Source organism: Quercus robur, chromosome 4, assembly GCF_932294415.1.
Source record: "Quercus robur chromosome 4, dhQueRobu3.1, whole genome shotgun sequence".
Lineage (NCBI taxonomy): Eukaryota > Viridiplantae > Streptophyta > Magnoliopsida > Fagales > Fagaceae > Quercus > Quercus robur.
This window is the reverse complement of record NC_065537.1, coordinates 41320039-41334003: the sequence shown is the minus strand read 5'-3', so window position 1 is coordinate 41334003 and position 13965 is coordinate 41320039. Positions and strand designations below refer to the sequence as shown.

General features: G+C 33.2%; 1 protein-coding gene across 1 annotated transcript; it reads left to right on the top strand.

Annotated features, from left to right (window-relative positions):
• The first annotated feature begins 2072 nt into the window (after positions 1-2072).
• On the top strand, positions 2073-9554 carry LOC126721793 (uncharacterized). The gene is made up of 5 exons (XM_050424851.1): positions 2073-2344; positions 2427-2476; positions 2572-2677; positions 2768-2826; positions 9192-9554. The coding sequence occupies exons 1-5, from the start codon at positions 2213-2215 to the stop codon at positions 9241-9243; spliced, it is 399 nt and encodes a 132-aa protein (XP_050280808.1). The 5' UTR covers positions 2073-2212; the 3' UTR covers positions 9244-9554.
• The last annotated feature ends 4411 nt before the right edge of the window (positions 9555-13965 follow it).

Below are 13965 nucleotides of genomic sequence, written 5' to 3'. Positions count from 1 at the left end.
CTAGCCTTTGATTATGTACTCGGCCACTTATTATTATGTAGTTTTTCATCTTTCTCTTTTCTTTCTTCCTTTTTGCAATACACTTATTTTCTCAATAGTTATAACTATTTGATAAGTCTAGTATGACTTATTGTTTGTAATCTATTGCTACATCTGCTACACCACTTAATTAGTTTTATGATATTGCATACTTTTGTTAATACCTCATGTATGGCTTTCATTACTTTCTACTCTTTTCCATAGTTATAAAGAAAAAGAAACTACATTACTTTCTTATGACACAACATTCGTTGCAAGGGTGTCACTTGGAGGAAATTCAAAATAGAAAAGGAAAACTACATAACACTCCCTATGTGTAATAACGCTTGAGCCATTTGCCATTGATGGGATCCATAAGATCTTTTTCGTCCATTTGGGCCAAGCAATAATATCCACTCGCATTAGCCTCCCTTATCAGGAAGGGTCCTTCCCACTTTAGCAAGAACTTAGACAGTCCTACCAATCCTCTTTTGACATGGTTTGCTGTCCTTAGCACCAGTTGACCTTTTGTAAATACACTTTCCTCCATGGTTCTGCCATAAGCCTCAGTCATCTTCTGCCTATATCTGTAACTGCATTCTTAGGTTTCTTCCCTTCTTTCATCTAGTCCCTCTAAATCCTAGCACCTTTCTGCCGTGATGACCTCCTTCTCCCTTTCCTTTCTTTGCATCTACATGACCCTTAAGGAGGATATCATTGATTCTGCTAGGCTGACGGCTTCCTTCCTTATACTAAGGAGAAAAGAGAAAATCTTGTGGCAGATTTCGGCGAACTTCGATAAGCCCATACCTTGCTGCTGGGTGTGTTACACAACCTCCGTTGTATTATTGGCTCATTTTGCTGATAATTTTAATGAGGGTCTTGTTTGTTGCTTTTGCTTGCTCGTTTCCCTGTGGGTAATATGGTGATGACCGGTGATGCTTTACTTGATAAAACTCTAACATTTTTCTAACTTCCTTGTTCACGAATGGTGTGCCATTGTCACTTATAATTTTGTAGGGTACTTCAAAACACATGATTATATTCTCCTTGATGAAGTTTGCTACAGCTCCTCTGGTGGCCTTGCGAAGTGGTACGACCTCTGCCCACTTGGTGAAATACTTTATAGCCATCAGGATCTAGATATTCCTATTGGAAGGCGGGTTAATTGGTCCCACCAAATTGAGTCCCCACGTGTGGAAGGGCCATGGGGTAACCATGCTTTGCAAGTTCTATGTGGTGTGGATCAGATTGGCTTATACTTGGCAACTGTGACACTTCTTCACAAATTTTGCTGCATCCTTCTTCATAGTGGGCCAGTAGTAGCCCATTTGCAAGATGAATCAGTACAACTTCTTCCTCCCTTGGTATTCTTCGCACTTACCTGAGTGTACTTCCTTCAGCATTTCCCTGGCCTCTTCCGACCCTCGATATCGTAGTGGGTCTCTGTCATACCATTTCTTGAGCAAGATTCCTTTGTGTAGGAAGTAACAGGTCACCAATTTTCTAAGCTTGTACCTCTCTTCATGCTTTTGCGATAAGATTCCTTATGCCAAGTATCCCACAAACGGACTCATCCAATCTTCCATGATTTGTTTAAATTATGTACCTATTTACTCAATTAATAAAATCCTTTATCTTAAAATAACAAATAAATTGGTATCCTATACTTATACTTCTTGTTTTTGAGAAAATACCTATACTTAAAAAAAAAAAAAATAAAAAATCCATGTCTTAGCCTATGTCATATGTTTTTAATATCTTTTTAAAAAATATATATATAAATAAAGAAATAGGCATTATTACCCAAAAAAAATTGTAAAATTAATTATTTGAATTGGTATCTAGTAATTTTATTTAAATCGTATTTTGTGACCACAATTTCAAAATTTAAAACAACACAGACTTAATGATGAAAATTAAAAAAAAAAAAAAAAAATCTATTTTAACAAAATTTTAAGAGAAATCGTGCTTTCAAAACAAGATTTCAATATTTAATATCATGTATTTTAAACACACCAAAAAAAACATATACGCCAATTTTGTCCCCTCCATCTAAACCGAGGAAGAAGTTACATTAAAAAAAAAAACGAGGGTAGCAGAGTCCGGACTCAGACTATCGACTGCACCGATTTACCTCCCAACGACTCTATTCGTTTCTCCCAAATTGATATCCAAAAAATTGGATTTCAAAATGGCTAATTGTAATAGTAATAATAAGAAGAAGAACAAGCCTCTCAGATTTTCTTCTCTGTTGGTTTTGATAATTTCAATTCTATTATTATCTTCTTCTACAGCCTTTGCCAAATCTCGTCGCCCTATCTCAGTAAGCAATTCTCAAATCCAATCCTCTTTTTTTTTTTTCTCTTTATTTTATTTATATTTATTTAAAATTGTAAACACAACAGGACGCTGAGACGAGGCAAAAGAAGAACGAGTGCTATGCTGATATTGAGAGGTAACAATTGATCACTTTAAAAAAAATACTGTGTATCTAATTGAGATTTTTTATTATTAGTTTCTGAGTTTTTGCGTTTTATAATTTAAAACTAGCGGAATGTGGGGTTGGCAATGCAAGTCTTCAGTGGTTGATAAGGAGAATTGTGCTTTGAAATGCCTTTCTCCATCTTGTTATGAGCTCGTCTACGGCAGCGATCCGGTGAGATAAAACTCCTCTTTTAATTGGAAATTGAATTATGGGTTTTTTTTTTGGGTATTTGGGGTTGAAAATGATTGTGTTTAATTGTAGCTTGAGGAAGGAGAGAAAGATCTCATTAGGAGCCAAGAATTCAAGTACTGTATGCACAAGTAAGTTTAATGTTTTTATTTTTTTTTGGGTATTATTGTTATAAGAGTTTACAAGGCTTATTAGTTGAGTTGAGATATGTTTAATTATACATAGCTGAATTGGATGCTAAATTTCTCAATCATGCAACTTTTTGATAGATAATCATTCTATGTAATGAAAGAATTTTGTCATGGTTTGATGATAAAGAGCAATTATCAGAAGTTGAAACTCAAAAAATAAAAAACACTACATATCCAATTATCTATTTTACTTTATAAAAAAAAGAAAAAAAATTTAGTCATCTGTTGGTGCGATCCGAAAGATTATAGTGTTCTGCTCTCTTATAAGGAGACCCATTGATCTCAGCAGCTATAACGAAAGGAAGATAATGGTTAACTGTTGATAGAATTGCTTTCTGGCCTAAGATACAGCCACACTACTACTGAAAGATACGATTACTCAGCCTTTCATGACAGAAGACAAGACAAGGCAATTCTTGAAAAATTAGGATACAACTCGATTGGGATTCAGCAATTAAATATTATATATCTTTAGGTTTTTATGTTTATTATAAATAACAACTATCAAAATATTTAAAAACATATAAAAAAAGTGCAGGAAAATTTTTAAAAATAAAAATCCTCCCAACACTCCTAATTTCTAAGAACACAGGAAATAAACGACATTAATACTCTTTCAGAAATAAAAGAGATATTAGATTTCCTAGACTTGAAGTCTTTGACTCATTTATTACTTAGATGGGAGACATTGATTTTATTTAGTTCTTTTCTGATTGTTTCTTGACTGCTATCTCAATTCAACCAACAATTGCAGTGCTAGCTGCATCATCTGTACATTCTTGCATTCAAATTTTTGTTTGTATGGTGGTTGAAGGTTGGTTCCTAGATTAGAAACTCCCCTACCCTCTCTGTCTATTGGGTTATCTTTTGTTGGGAAATGTGGAAAGCTATAGCCTTTGAGATCCTAAAAGTGTTTAGGCTTATTCGGGTTCCTCCTTTTTAGTTTCTCTTCCACTTTCCCTCCTGAAGCTGTCACCTTGATATGTAGCTTCATTTCTGCAGGTGGAATAAACTAATCAAGTTATGATAGTGTTTCGGTGAGAATTTGTCCAGGAAAGAAAGAAGTATATCGTCCTAACAAAATTTTCAAATTTACAAAATGTAGTTAAATAAATACATGAGTGGATATGACGAAATAGGGTTACGTTAAAAACTATTAATATTTTTGAATTGTTGATTCATGAAGGACTCTTTGATTTGGGCTGAAACAAAACATGGTTTGAGGACTTACCCAGATGGTTGGTTCAGGATTGGACAGTGGTTCATTGAGAAATTTGAAGGGAAGTGTTTAGTGACTCCTTTGAGAGAGGTAAACCCATACGTATCATAGGAGGAAAAAATGATTTTTGGAACTTCTTTGTTGAAAAAGGGGAAAGTGGTATGAGATTTGTAGGTGTTAAGTGTTGACTCAGCCAATGGTGGTTTGTGACTCTAACTTGGGGTTTTGTGGGGATTTAATTGTAAAGATTTTTTTTGGTGCTGGACTGTACTTGAGTGGTCTTTCAACTTATCTGTCTGGTAGCTTAGGCATGTATTTAGCTATAAAAAAATTAATTACCAAAAGAAGATGGTTCAAGTTAAATGTAGTAAATTGACAGGGGAAGGTTAATAACTTGAGGCACTTAGAGAATCAACAGGCCTTGATTTAACATTTCATGTGATCTTGGTTTGAATAATGTAATATCATAGCCTTTTGTTTGTTGGATCAATAGATATGACAGAAGTGTAAACCATGGCTTTAATTAGGGGAGTGCTGAATTAGAAAAAAGTCACACTTATTGAGGTGTTAGAAGGTCACCAACCTAGCTGAGCAATGCAGAACAGAAACTGCAGTGGCTTCTTAACTAACTAATTAGGCTTGTTTTATAAAAAAGTTAGTACTAATTAGTCTTCTGGATAAATTCTTGAAGGTTTCTTGGATCATATTTTATGCTTAATGACTTAGGGATAGTTGAGTTGTTTATTTATTTATTTTATTATTTTACAGATTGAATCTTTTTTTTTTGATAAGTAAGAATGTTATATATACGAATGACTACTCTATGCATGAAGAACATAGAGCAAACCCAGAAAATACAAGAAGGAAACAAAAAAAAAAACCAATCCACAGATTAATTACAAAGAGAAAGAGAGCTAATGAAAGAAGGGAGAGAATCACTAGTCGTGAGTCCCCAAGCCCGAGACCAATCAAAAAGAGTCCCACTAAAAGAAGCAAGCATCTGATCACCGGAACTATCCAAATTCTCAAAAGTCCACCGATTCCGTTCCTTCCAAATACACCAAAAGATGCACAACGGAACTAAATTCCATATCTGAGATGAGTGCTTCCCCAACCAATTCCACCAGCCAAAAAGCAAATTTGAGATCGATCTAGGTACAACCCATGACAGGCCAAAAGTTAAAAAGACAAAGCTCCATAACCGATAAGCCATCTCACAATGAAGAAGTAAGTGATCTACCCTCTCTCCACAATATCAACACATAATGCACCAGTTCACAAAAACCAATTTCCTCAATCTTAGATTATCACCCGTTAGGATTTTATTCCAAGCTACACACCAAACAAAAAAGGCAACTCGCCTAGGGGCCTTTACTTTTCATATAGCTTTCCAAGGAAAAACAATTGAAGGAGAATTCCTTAATTTGTTATAATATGACTGGATATCAAAATCTCCATTAAGCTTCAACTTCCATCTCATCCGATCTCCCACATCCATTGGAGGAGTATTAGCTCCCAAAATATGAAGAAAATGCAGCTCATCCATCTCCCATTGGAGGAGTATTAGCTCCCAAAATATGAAGAAAATGCAGCTCATCCATCTCCCAATGATTAAATTCTCAAATAAAACGAACATCCCAAATTCTTCTATCCTTCGCCACCTGCCTTGACAAAGAAGCTTCAACAGATACCTCCTTATCAATGGCAATACCATACAACCTTGGGAAAGCCAAGTGAAAAGGTTGACCCCCACACCATCCATCCTGCCAAAACCTCACTCTATTCCCCAACCCAACAACAAATCCTCCCATCCCATGCGAATAACTCTCCACAAACCACACCCATGAACTCCCCTACCCAGTTTTGAGGTCCAACCCCCCCATTCTTCCCCACATTTTGAAGCTAACACCCTCCTCCATAACCGTTCCTCTTCCTTCCCAAACCGCCAAAACCATTTCCCCAATAAGGCTTTATTGAAAGTAGTAAGTTTCCTTATCCCCAAACCACCATTGGCTATAGGCACACAAACTTTATCCCATCCTACCAGATGAGTTTTGCTATCACCCCATAGAAAATTCTCGTTTGAATTTTATTGACACATTTGCTCATTTGAATCGATGTAAATTCTCACCGCTTGTCTCAATTTTGAATTAATAATGATAATCTTTTTACATTAATCACTGTTGATCCAAATGGATAGTTAAAATATACAAGGCATTGAATAGATATAGGACTTAAAGCTTAGCAAAATTCATACAAATCAGAGTCTTGAAATTAAAGACCTTTGGAGTGCGACTCTTGACCTTTCAAAACTCAAGGCATAGACCTCTGCAATTGTAACATCTGGAATGACAATGTCATCACTGAGTACTGCATATTAATGAAAGTGCTCATCAGGATCTATTTGTTCAGCTGCATATCACACCAAAATTTGGTGTGATCAAGAGAAGAGTATGTAGTTTTGCTGCCAAAGACAACACTACAATGGGGTTACACTAAAGGCATGATAAGGGTATATCCGGACAAACATGTAGAAGAAATTTACCACCAGTAAATAGCTCTAACAAGTCAAGAGGAAATTTATAACATGCTGTATGGAACTCTGGAGAAAATGATGTGTGATCTTGCCAAATTCAAGAATTCTGAAATCCTAGGTTTTTGGTCTGGGTGTGCGCTTTCAATGGATCTTGTACATGAGCATGAATATGTGATTGGTATCAGTGTATGAAAATTACTATATACAAGTATAAGTTACAATATCAACATGTTAGATTGGTGGTTGAGGCTAATGGCAAATTGGTGAACATATCATTAGCAGATTGTATACACAGGATTTCCTAAAAAGTTGTTTAAAGTACCTACAAACATCTAATGCCTTCTAATGGCAATATCTAGATTTATCATTGTCAAGCACAAAGCACAAAGACCCTTCGCTTGAAGGAACCAAAGGCATGACAGGAAATATACAGCAAACACATCATGGGGCAGCATTGAAGTTTTATAGGTCCCACATACTGAGTAACCACTTCCTGAATTTTATATGTATTTAACCACACACAAAGCCAAACTACAGAATCTTTTCTATAAATCCCATAATCTGAATTTGATATATTTTATTATGGATTTTGAAGTAATAAATCAGAATTACTGATTACACAATTCGACTAAAAGATCTGACAAAGAAACCAAGAATTCAAATAAAAACTTAAAGAAAAAAAAAATTCACAAAGGTTGAAAGTGAAACCAATGTAGGAGCACTCTCAAAAAGAATAAAATTAGAGGTTATAAACATTTGGGAGCTTTGGTCTATGGCTTCTCTTTACTTGGTGTCTCTAAAGATGCCTAACTCGGTGAAAGAACTCCTAGCTTGTTGGAAGAGTGGCTTCAAGAGCCATCAAAGTGTGGATGTACGGAATGCTATTCCTCTTTGTCTTATGTGGTGCATTTGAAAGGAATGTTATTTTAAGGCTTTTGAAGGGATTGAATCCCCTGTGCTTCAATTGAAGTTCTATTTTCTTAGATTGCTTTTTGATTGGTTGAAGAGCATTGGGGCTGTTAATTGTTCCATCTTTTTTGGAGTTCCTTGATCTTTTTAGTTTTGGGTGTTAACTTTTGTGGTGCTCTTGTATACGTCCCTTGTACTGGGGCTTTGCCCTCTTTCTCTTTTGATAAAAAGTCGAACCTAGTGCATAAAACTTTTACTTGTGTGGGTTCTGGATAGGTGATTGGTAGACTATCTTATCCTCATTTAAAAATAAAAACAAAAACTTGGAGAGGTTATTTTTGAACTTGAACCCACAATGTGTTTTAATAGTTGATTTGCTGAGGTAAAGATAGTTGTGCAGGATGGCATCAACCTTGAAAACTGGAGCATTGGATCCATCCCTACATTAATTCAGTCGGTTTAGGAAAAAGAACCCAAAAAATCCGTTCTGTTGTTGCATGGATGAATATTAGAGGTTCCTTAACATGCCCTGATTCTGCCCAGTTATACTTGGATTAGCTTTTTAGCTTATTTGCTTATACGTAACTTTTTGAAACCTCATTTTTTCCAAGTACAATTGTAGTTTTTCCTATTTTCAACAAATAAGCAAATAAGCTTTCAGCAAAAACCTAATTCAAACGCACATCTTGTTTTCTATTTTCTTGTGGCAGTCTTTTGAAACCTCATTCTCACAGAATGCTGGATCCTGTTTGTCAGAGAGGTACATCTGGTAATTTGGATAACATGAACACAGAGCTGAGTTAGATCTGGTTTTGAGGGAAGGGTGCTTTGTGATTGGGCTGAATGGGTATTGCGGATTTTTGGTTTTGAGGCAAGGGTATTGATTTGGTTGGTTTATTTGGCTGAATGGTTGAGTTGGTTTGAAGATTAGTTGATTATTGTGGTGCAATAGCTGATTCTGGCCATTTTCTGGGCACTGGGATGGGGTGGCACAGGGAAAGGAGTTAACGGAAATGGGCACATATGGGAATTGAGCAAAAGGGGGGTAGTGGGTGAGGGTAGAGGTATGGATAAGGACGGGGGATTTGTGTTGGAAATTGTTGACATGGTATCTGGTGAAATGGTATCAATGCTAATGGCGGTGGTGATAGGAGTGGTGGGAAAGTTGGTGGTGGTAAGGCGTTGATAGTGGGGTTAGAGGGGTGGGATGGGGGATTATACATCCTTCCTACAAAGAGACCTCTCCTTCAAATCTAATATTCCGTCACCATAGAGCCTTTTTTTAATCAGTAAATTATTTGGTTTAAGGATTGTTGGATTTCTCTTAGCCATTGGAATTCGCTATTAGATATAAAAAATATAAATAAAAATAAAAGAAGAAAAGAATATTTGTATGGGACCCATATAGAACTGATACCATCCTTAACAAGACTTTAATCTCAGAGCAGGACTCTTTGATAGTGCTTTTTATGCATCTGCTGTGTTCCTTTTCTTCACAAATGAACAAAACTTATGTAGGTCATATCTTTCTGGTTGGTTTGTCTTGCTTTTCCATTACTTCTTAGAAGTCAGTTTAGTAACAGCATACATAATCTCCTACTTAGTTACCAATTGATCTCTTGTATGTTCATATTATTGCAGGCTATCAATGGGAGAGAGTCTTGAGGGCATCAAGGGTTCCTTTGACTATTAAAGTTGCGTTAATCGGCAGCATTCTGACATGGTGCATATTCTCTGCCCTGCCCCTACCCCTACCATTGCTCCCCCCTCCCTTAAAATGATCCCCAAGAAAAAGAAAAAGAAAAATTGTAGCTAAGGGCCCATTTGGTACATGTATTTAAAAACTAAAAATTGTTGTTTGAAAACATTTGTGAAAATACGTGTGAGTGAAAAAGTATGTGGAAATACGTGTAATGTTGTTTAAAAACTGAAAATTGTTCTTTGAAAACACAAATCAAACACCCCCTAAATATTTAAGCATTTAAGTTTATTTTGGTTGCTCTATTTTTGACAATTGACATTTATGGCGTTTTATGGTGATTTTTAACTTAGAGGAGCAAACTTTGTGTCATATCATATGTGAGACGTGAGATGTGCTGAAATTAAAGTGTCTTTAGAATGAAGGGATAAGTTGGGTTTTATATTAAAATTGAGTAAAAATTGAGGGCAATTTTAGGAGAAGTGAACACTTTTCCTATGATAATATTTAGTTTCAGCCCATGCAATTCTTGCTTTTTGCAATTGTACTTCAGCAGGTGCAATGCAAAAACGTGAGAAACCACATTTTAGAGACTAAAATATATATGCGTTTAAAATTTTTACCAAACACAATTTTGCTTTCTGGGTTGGCTAACGTGCATTTTTTGGGCCCAAAAAGCTAAACCAAGCGGGAACCTAGTAATATTTAAGACAAATTATTGTAATAATAATAATACTAATAATAATAAGAAGGTGAAACCAAAAGTATAAAATTTCCTTACATATTAAATACCCACTTTTATAAGTGCTACTTAAATATTCAGTTTTTTTAACAAGTATTTTTTGCCAGTTTTATCGAACTCTCTATTTTTTAAAAAGTTAAACCAAAATCACCCTACATTCAAATGTGTAAAGCATATGAAATTATGATCATTATTGTCTATTGAAGAACACCTATTTAATTTCTATTGTACATCTAAAGGCAAAATAAATAAATAATATTAAAAACAATATATCAAAAATGGAAAATAAATCCAATTTTAAGTTTTTAATCCCTAAACAGTGAAACAAATTAAAAGACAAATTTTCCTCAAAAAATAAAAAATAAATAAAATAAAAGACAACCGAATTTGTAACACAGACCAAATAAAACTTCCCAAAAACATTTTACACCTTTCACAGTTTCTTTTTCCTAGCCCACAGAAATTGCTTTTGGCTTGACCAATATTTACACCTCACTAAACCACCCAAAATTTGAAAAACGTTTTCTAGAAAATGTTTTTTGTCAAAAGAAATTCGGCTTAGTGCTGCCTTTGTTGTGGAGTGGAGATAGTAACCCTAGAGCACTTTTTTTTTTTCCTTTGTCATATGTCAATCATTGTATGTCTAACTCTATTTAGAGCCTTTAAAATTTCGATACAGGATTTCTGAATCAATTCCTGGTTGGGTTACAATAATTGTTTTCCCTGCTCTTAGGATTTGATTAAAAAAACAGGATTTCATAACGCTCGCCACTACCACTCTTGAGACTTGACAATCTATGGATTGAATTATTGGTTTTTAAACTTTTTATTCACGATAATGATAATGTGATTTCTACGTTACAAATAGTTGAAAACGTGGAACAAAAAAAAAAAAAGAGATTTTTGGTAAATATTTTTAGAATTTGATTAACAATGGTCTTAGGGCATTTATTAATAGATTATTTTATGAAAACTTTAATATCACATTTATTATTTTATAAGAAATATAAAACACAGCTAACAAATTGATTAACGTTTTCTTTTCTCTTAAAAAGTTTTCAAAAATATTTTTTAAACCAATGTTCTTAAGGATGGTTAACAATAACATTTTCCCATATTTTTATCTTTACAAACACAAGATAAGGGCATTTTCCTAACACATCAGTAAACTGTCTTTAAAGGATAATTCTGTCACCATATTGATTTTATTTTATTTTTTATTTTTACTAAACTCACCGCACTGGTTTGAATGATAGAAAACATTTGTTATTATTATCGTGTATAGTTTTTTTTTTTTTCCTTGAGAAATGTGTAGGAAGAAGTTGTGTGGTCCATATTTGAAACTTTGTCATTAATCACAATTACAAAGATGACCGAAAGTTATCAACAATCATTTAAGGGGTTAATTTACAGCAAGGGGTAGTGCTTCATTATGGACAATGAGTCAGCACATCAAGAGAGTTGATCAAGACAGTTTTTTTTCTTTTCTTTTTTTTTTGGTTAGAAAACCCAATTCCACATATAATATTTTATCTCTCTCTATAGAAAATCTTGTTTTAAATAATTAAATCTCCAAACGATTTGATTAAAGGTTCATTGGTATCATCAACCTGCATAGAGGACGATGTTTCGGGCTAATTCTTGTATAGTGATTGAATGAATGACTGTTGCAAGTGGCTGAAAGTATGATGGCAGCAACTATAGAGAAAATTCTGTGATTCTCAATTTTAAAGCTATGAATAAATATATTGCTGGAATAGTATCTTTTATTTATTTTTATTTTTTTAAAGAGAATTTCAACCTATGATATTTGATCCTAGTGATAATTCTTTATCATCAGACTAAAACACCAATCAATTTTTAATATAGACGGGGATTAAACCCCAGATCTCTTATTCAACCATCAAAATATATACTATTTGAGTTAGCTAGAACCCACTAGGCATATCAAACACAATTGAAGAACAAATAATATGAAGTATAATTCAATTAATGGCTTAGCATTAGTAGGCTTTCAGAAATAAGAAGAAGAAGAAGGACAAGCTTTCTTTTGAGTGAATAGATCAAAAGTGTCTGATTAAAAGCTAGAAAAAATAAGTTGATTATTATTTATTTATTTTTGTTGAAAGTACTATAAAGAGGAAAAAAAAAAAACCTAATGTTACCATTGCGAGATACTATAATGTTATCGCTTCCTATCATGGTTTTTTAGTAAAGTTGTGGTGTACCTTTATATTAGATAATGGTAGAGTCAGGAATTTATCTTTAGTAGACTATGGCTATATATATATATATATATATATATATATATTTGTGTTTATTAAATTAATCTAAAATAGTAATGTACAATCAAGTAAGTCAATTTCGTATTGGAAGCTGTTTCGGTTTAGCTAAAGGAATGATATGTTTCGGTTAATACTGATATACAATTTCAAAATTACCACTATATAGAATATATATATATATTCAGTTCGAAAATCATAATAAATTATTAAGAGTTTTTAAAAATATAAACCCTTCATTACTTTTTTTAATGTGAATAAACCCTTAATTACTTCCTCATACTATCTTAATCATATTTCTTTAAAAAAAAAAAAAAAAAAAAAAAAACCGTAAACATTGACCCATTAATCTAACAAATAAAAATAATAGTGGATATAGTAAACATGAATTAAAGAATAAAATATTAAACGTAATGGTGTCAACTCTAGAACCATAAAAAGATGACCTACCCATCTTATCTGGCTGAGACAAGCAAACAAAAGAAGCAAAGTGACATAAAAAAAAAAAGTAAGAAATGTCATTCAAAAGTACTGGAACCAAGACAAGGTTTGGAAACAAAAGTTTAAAAGTTAAAGCTTGATAAAAGAAAAAGAAGATGAAGAAGAAGCAGCAGTACTAGCAGATCATGAAGAAGATGATCTACAGTTAACAAAGAAACAGCAATAGTAGTCAACCAAGAAGACACACTCTCCCTTGTATATTTGTTTTTTTTTTTTTTTTAAAGTTATCGTTGCCCTGACTTTTTTTTTTTTTTTTTTTTTTCTGAGAATTCGTTGCCCTGACTTAATGCACGTCGAACCCAATAACTAAACCCACGTTGCAAAACAATAAGCTAAATACGTGCACGAAAGCCAAAAAAAGGGGGGAAAAAAAACTGTTGTGGGATCTGCAAACAGTGGGGTGGGTCAGCAAACAATAGAGGTTAAAAAAAAAAAAAAAAAAAAAGCTAAATAAGTTCAAAAGGTTGATATGAAATATCAACAAATAACATTTGACCTAAAAAACTATTAACTAAAAGTTGAAATGTGTTAGTATATGTGTCAGTATATCTCATATTTTGTGTTAGAGAAGTTTAAAATTTATATTGTGTATTTAAAAGTTAGGTTTTTTTGAATTGTTTTCTTAAAACTTTCTTATTTTTCTCGTGTGTGTTAAAATACTTAGTATTTAAAAAAAAAAAAAAAAAACTCATATTTTGCATATTGTCTAGGAGTATAATATTTTGTTCATGTTTTGCAGTGTCCTTAATTGTGTGTAAATCCACTTCTGTAATTTATGATTTTTCATAGGGTTGATATTGTGATGGATTAGTATGTAGTTGTTGTAATTCTCCCTCCAGAGATTGTGGTTATCTCCCAGCATAAATATTCCTTGTAATTTTTTTTAACAATAATTTATGGTGATTACAGTCCAATAAAAAAAAATTATGACTTGAAATACAATTTTTCTTAATTAAAATTTAATCAAGAACTTGACAAGTCAACTATTTTCTTATATTTTTTCCAAAAAAAAAAAAAAACTATTTTCTTAAATTCATGTTATACATATAATATATTATGCAGAAATATCAGGATTATTCACACAACGTTCTTTCTAGAAGATTATTCATACAACTTTTTTTTTTTTTTTTTGAGACAAAGGTAAGCAAAATATTATTAAGAAAAACCAAAACTAAAAAATACACCACAAGT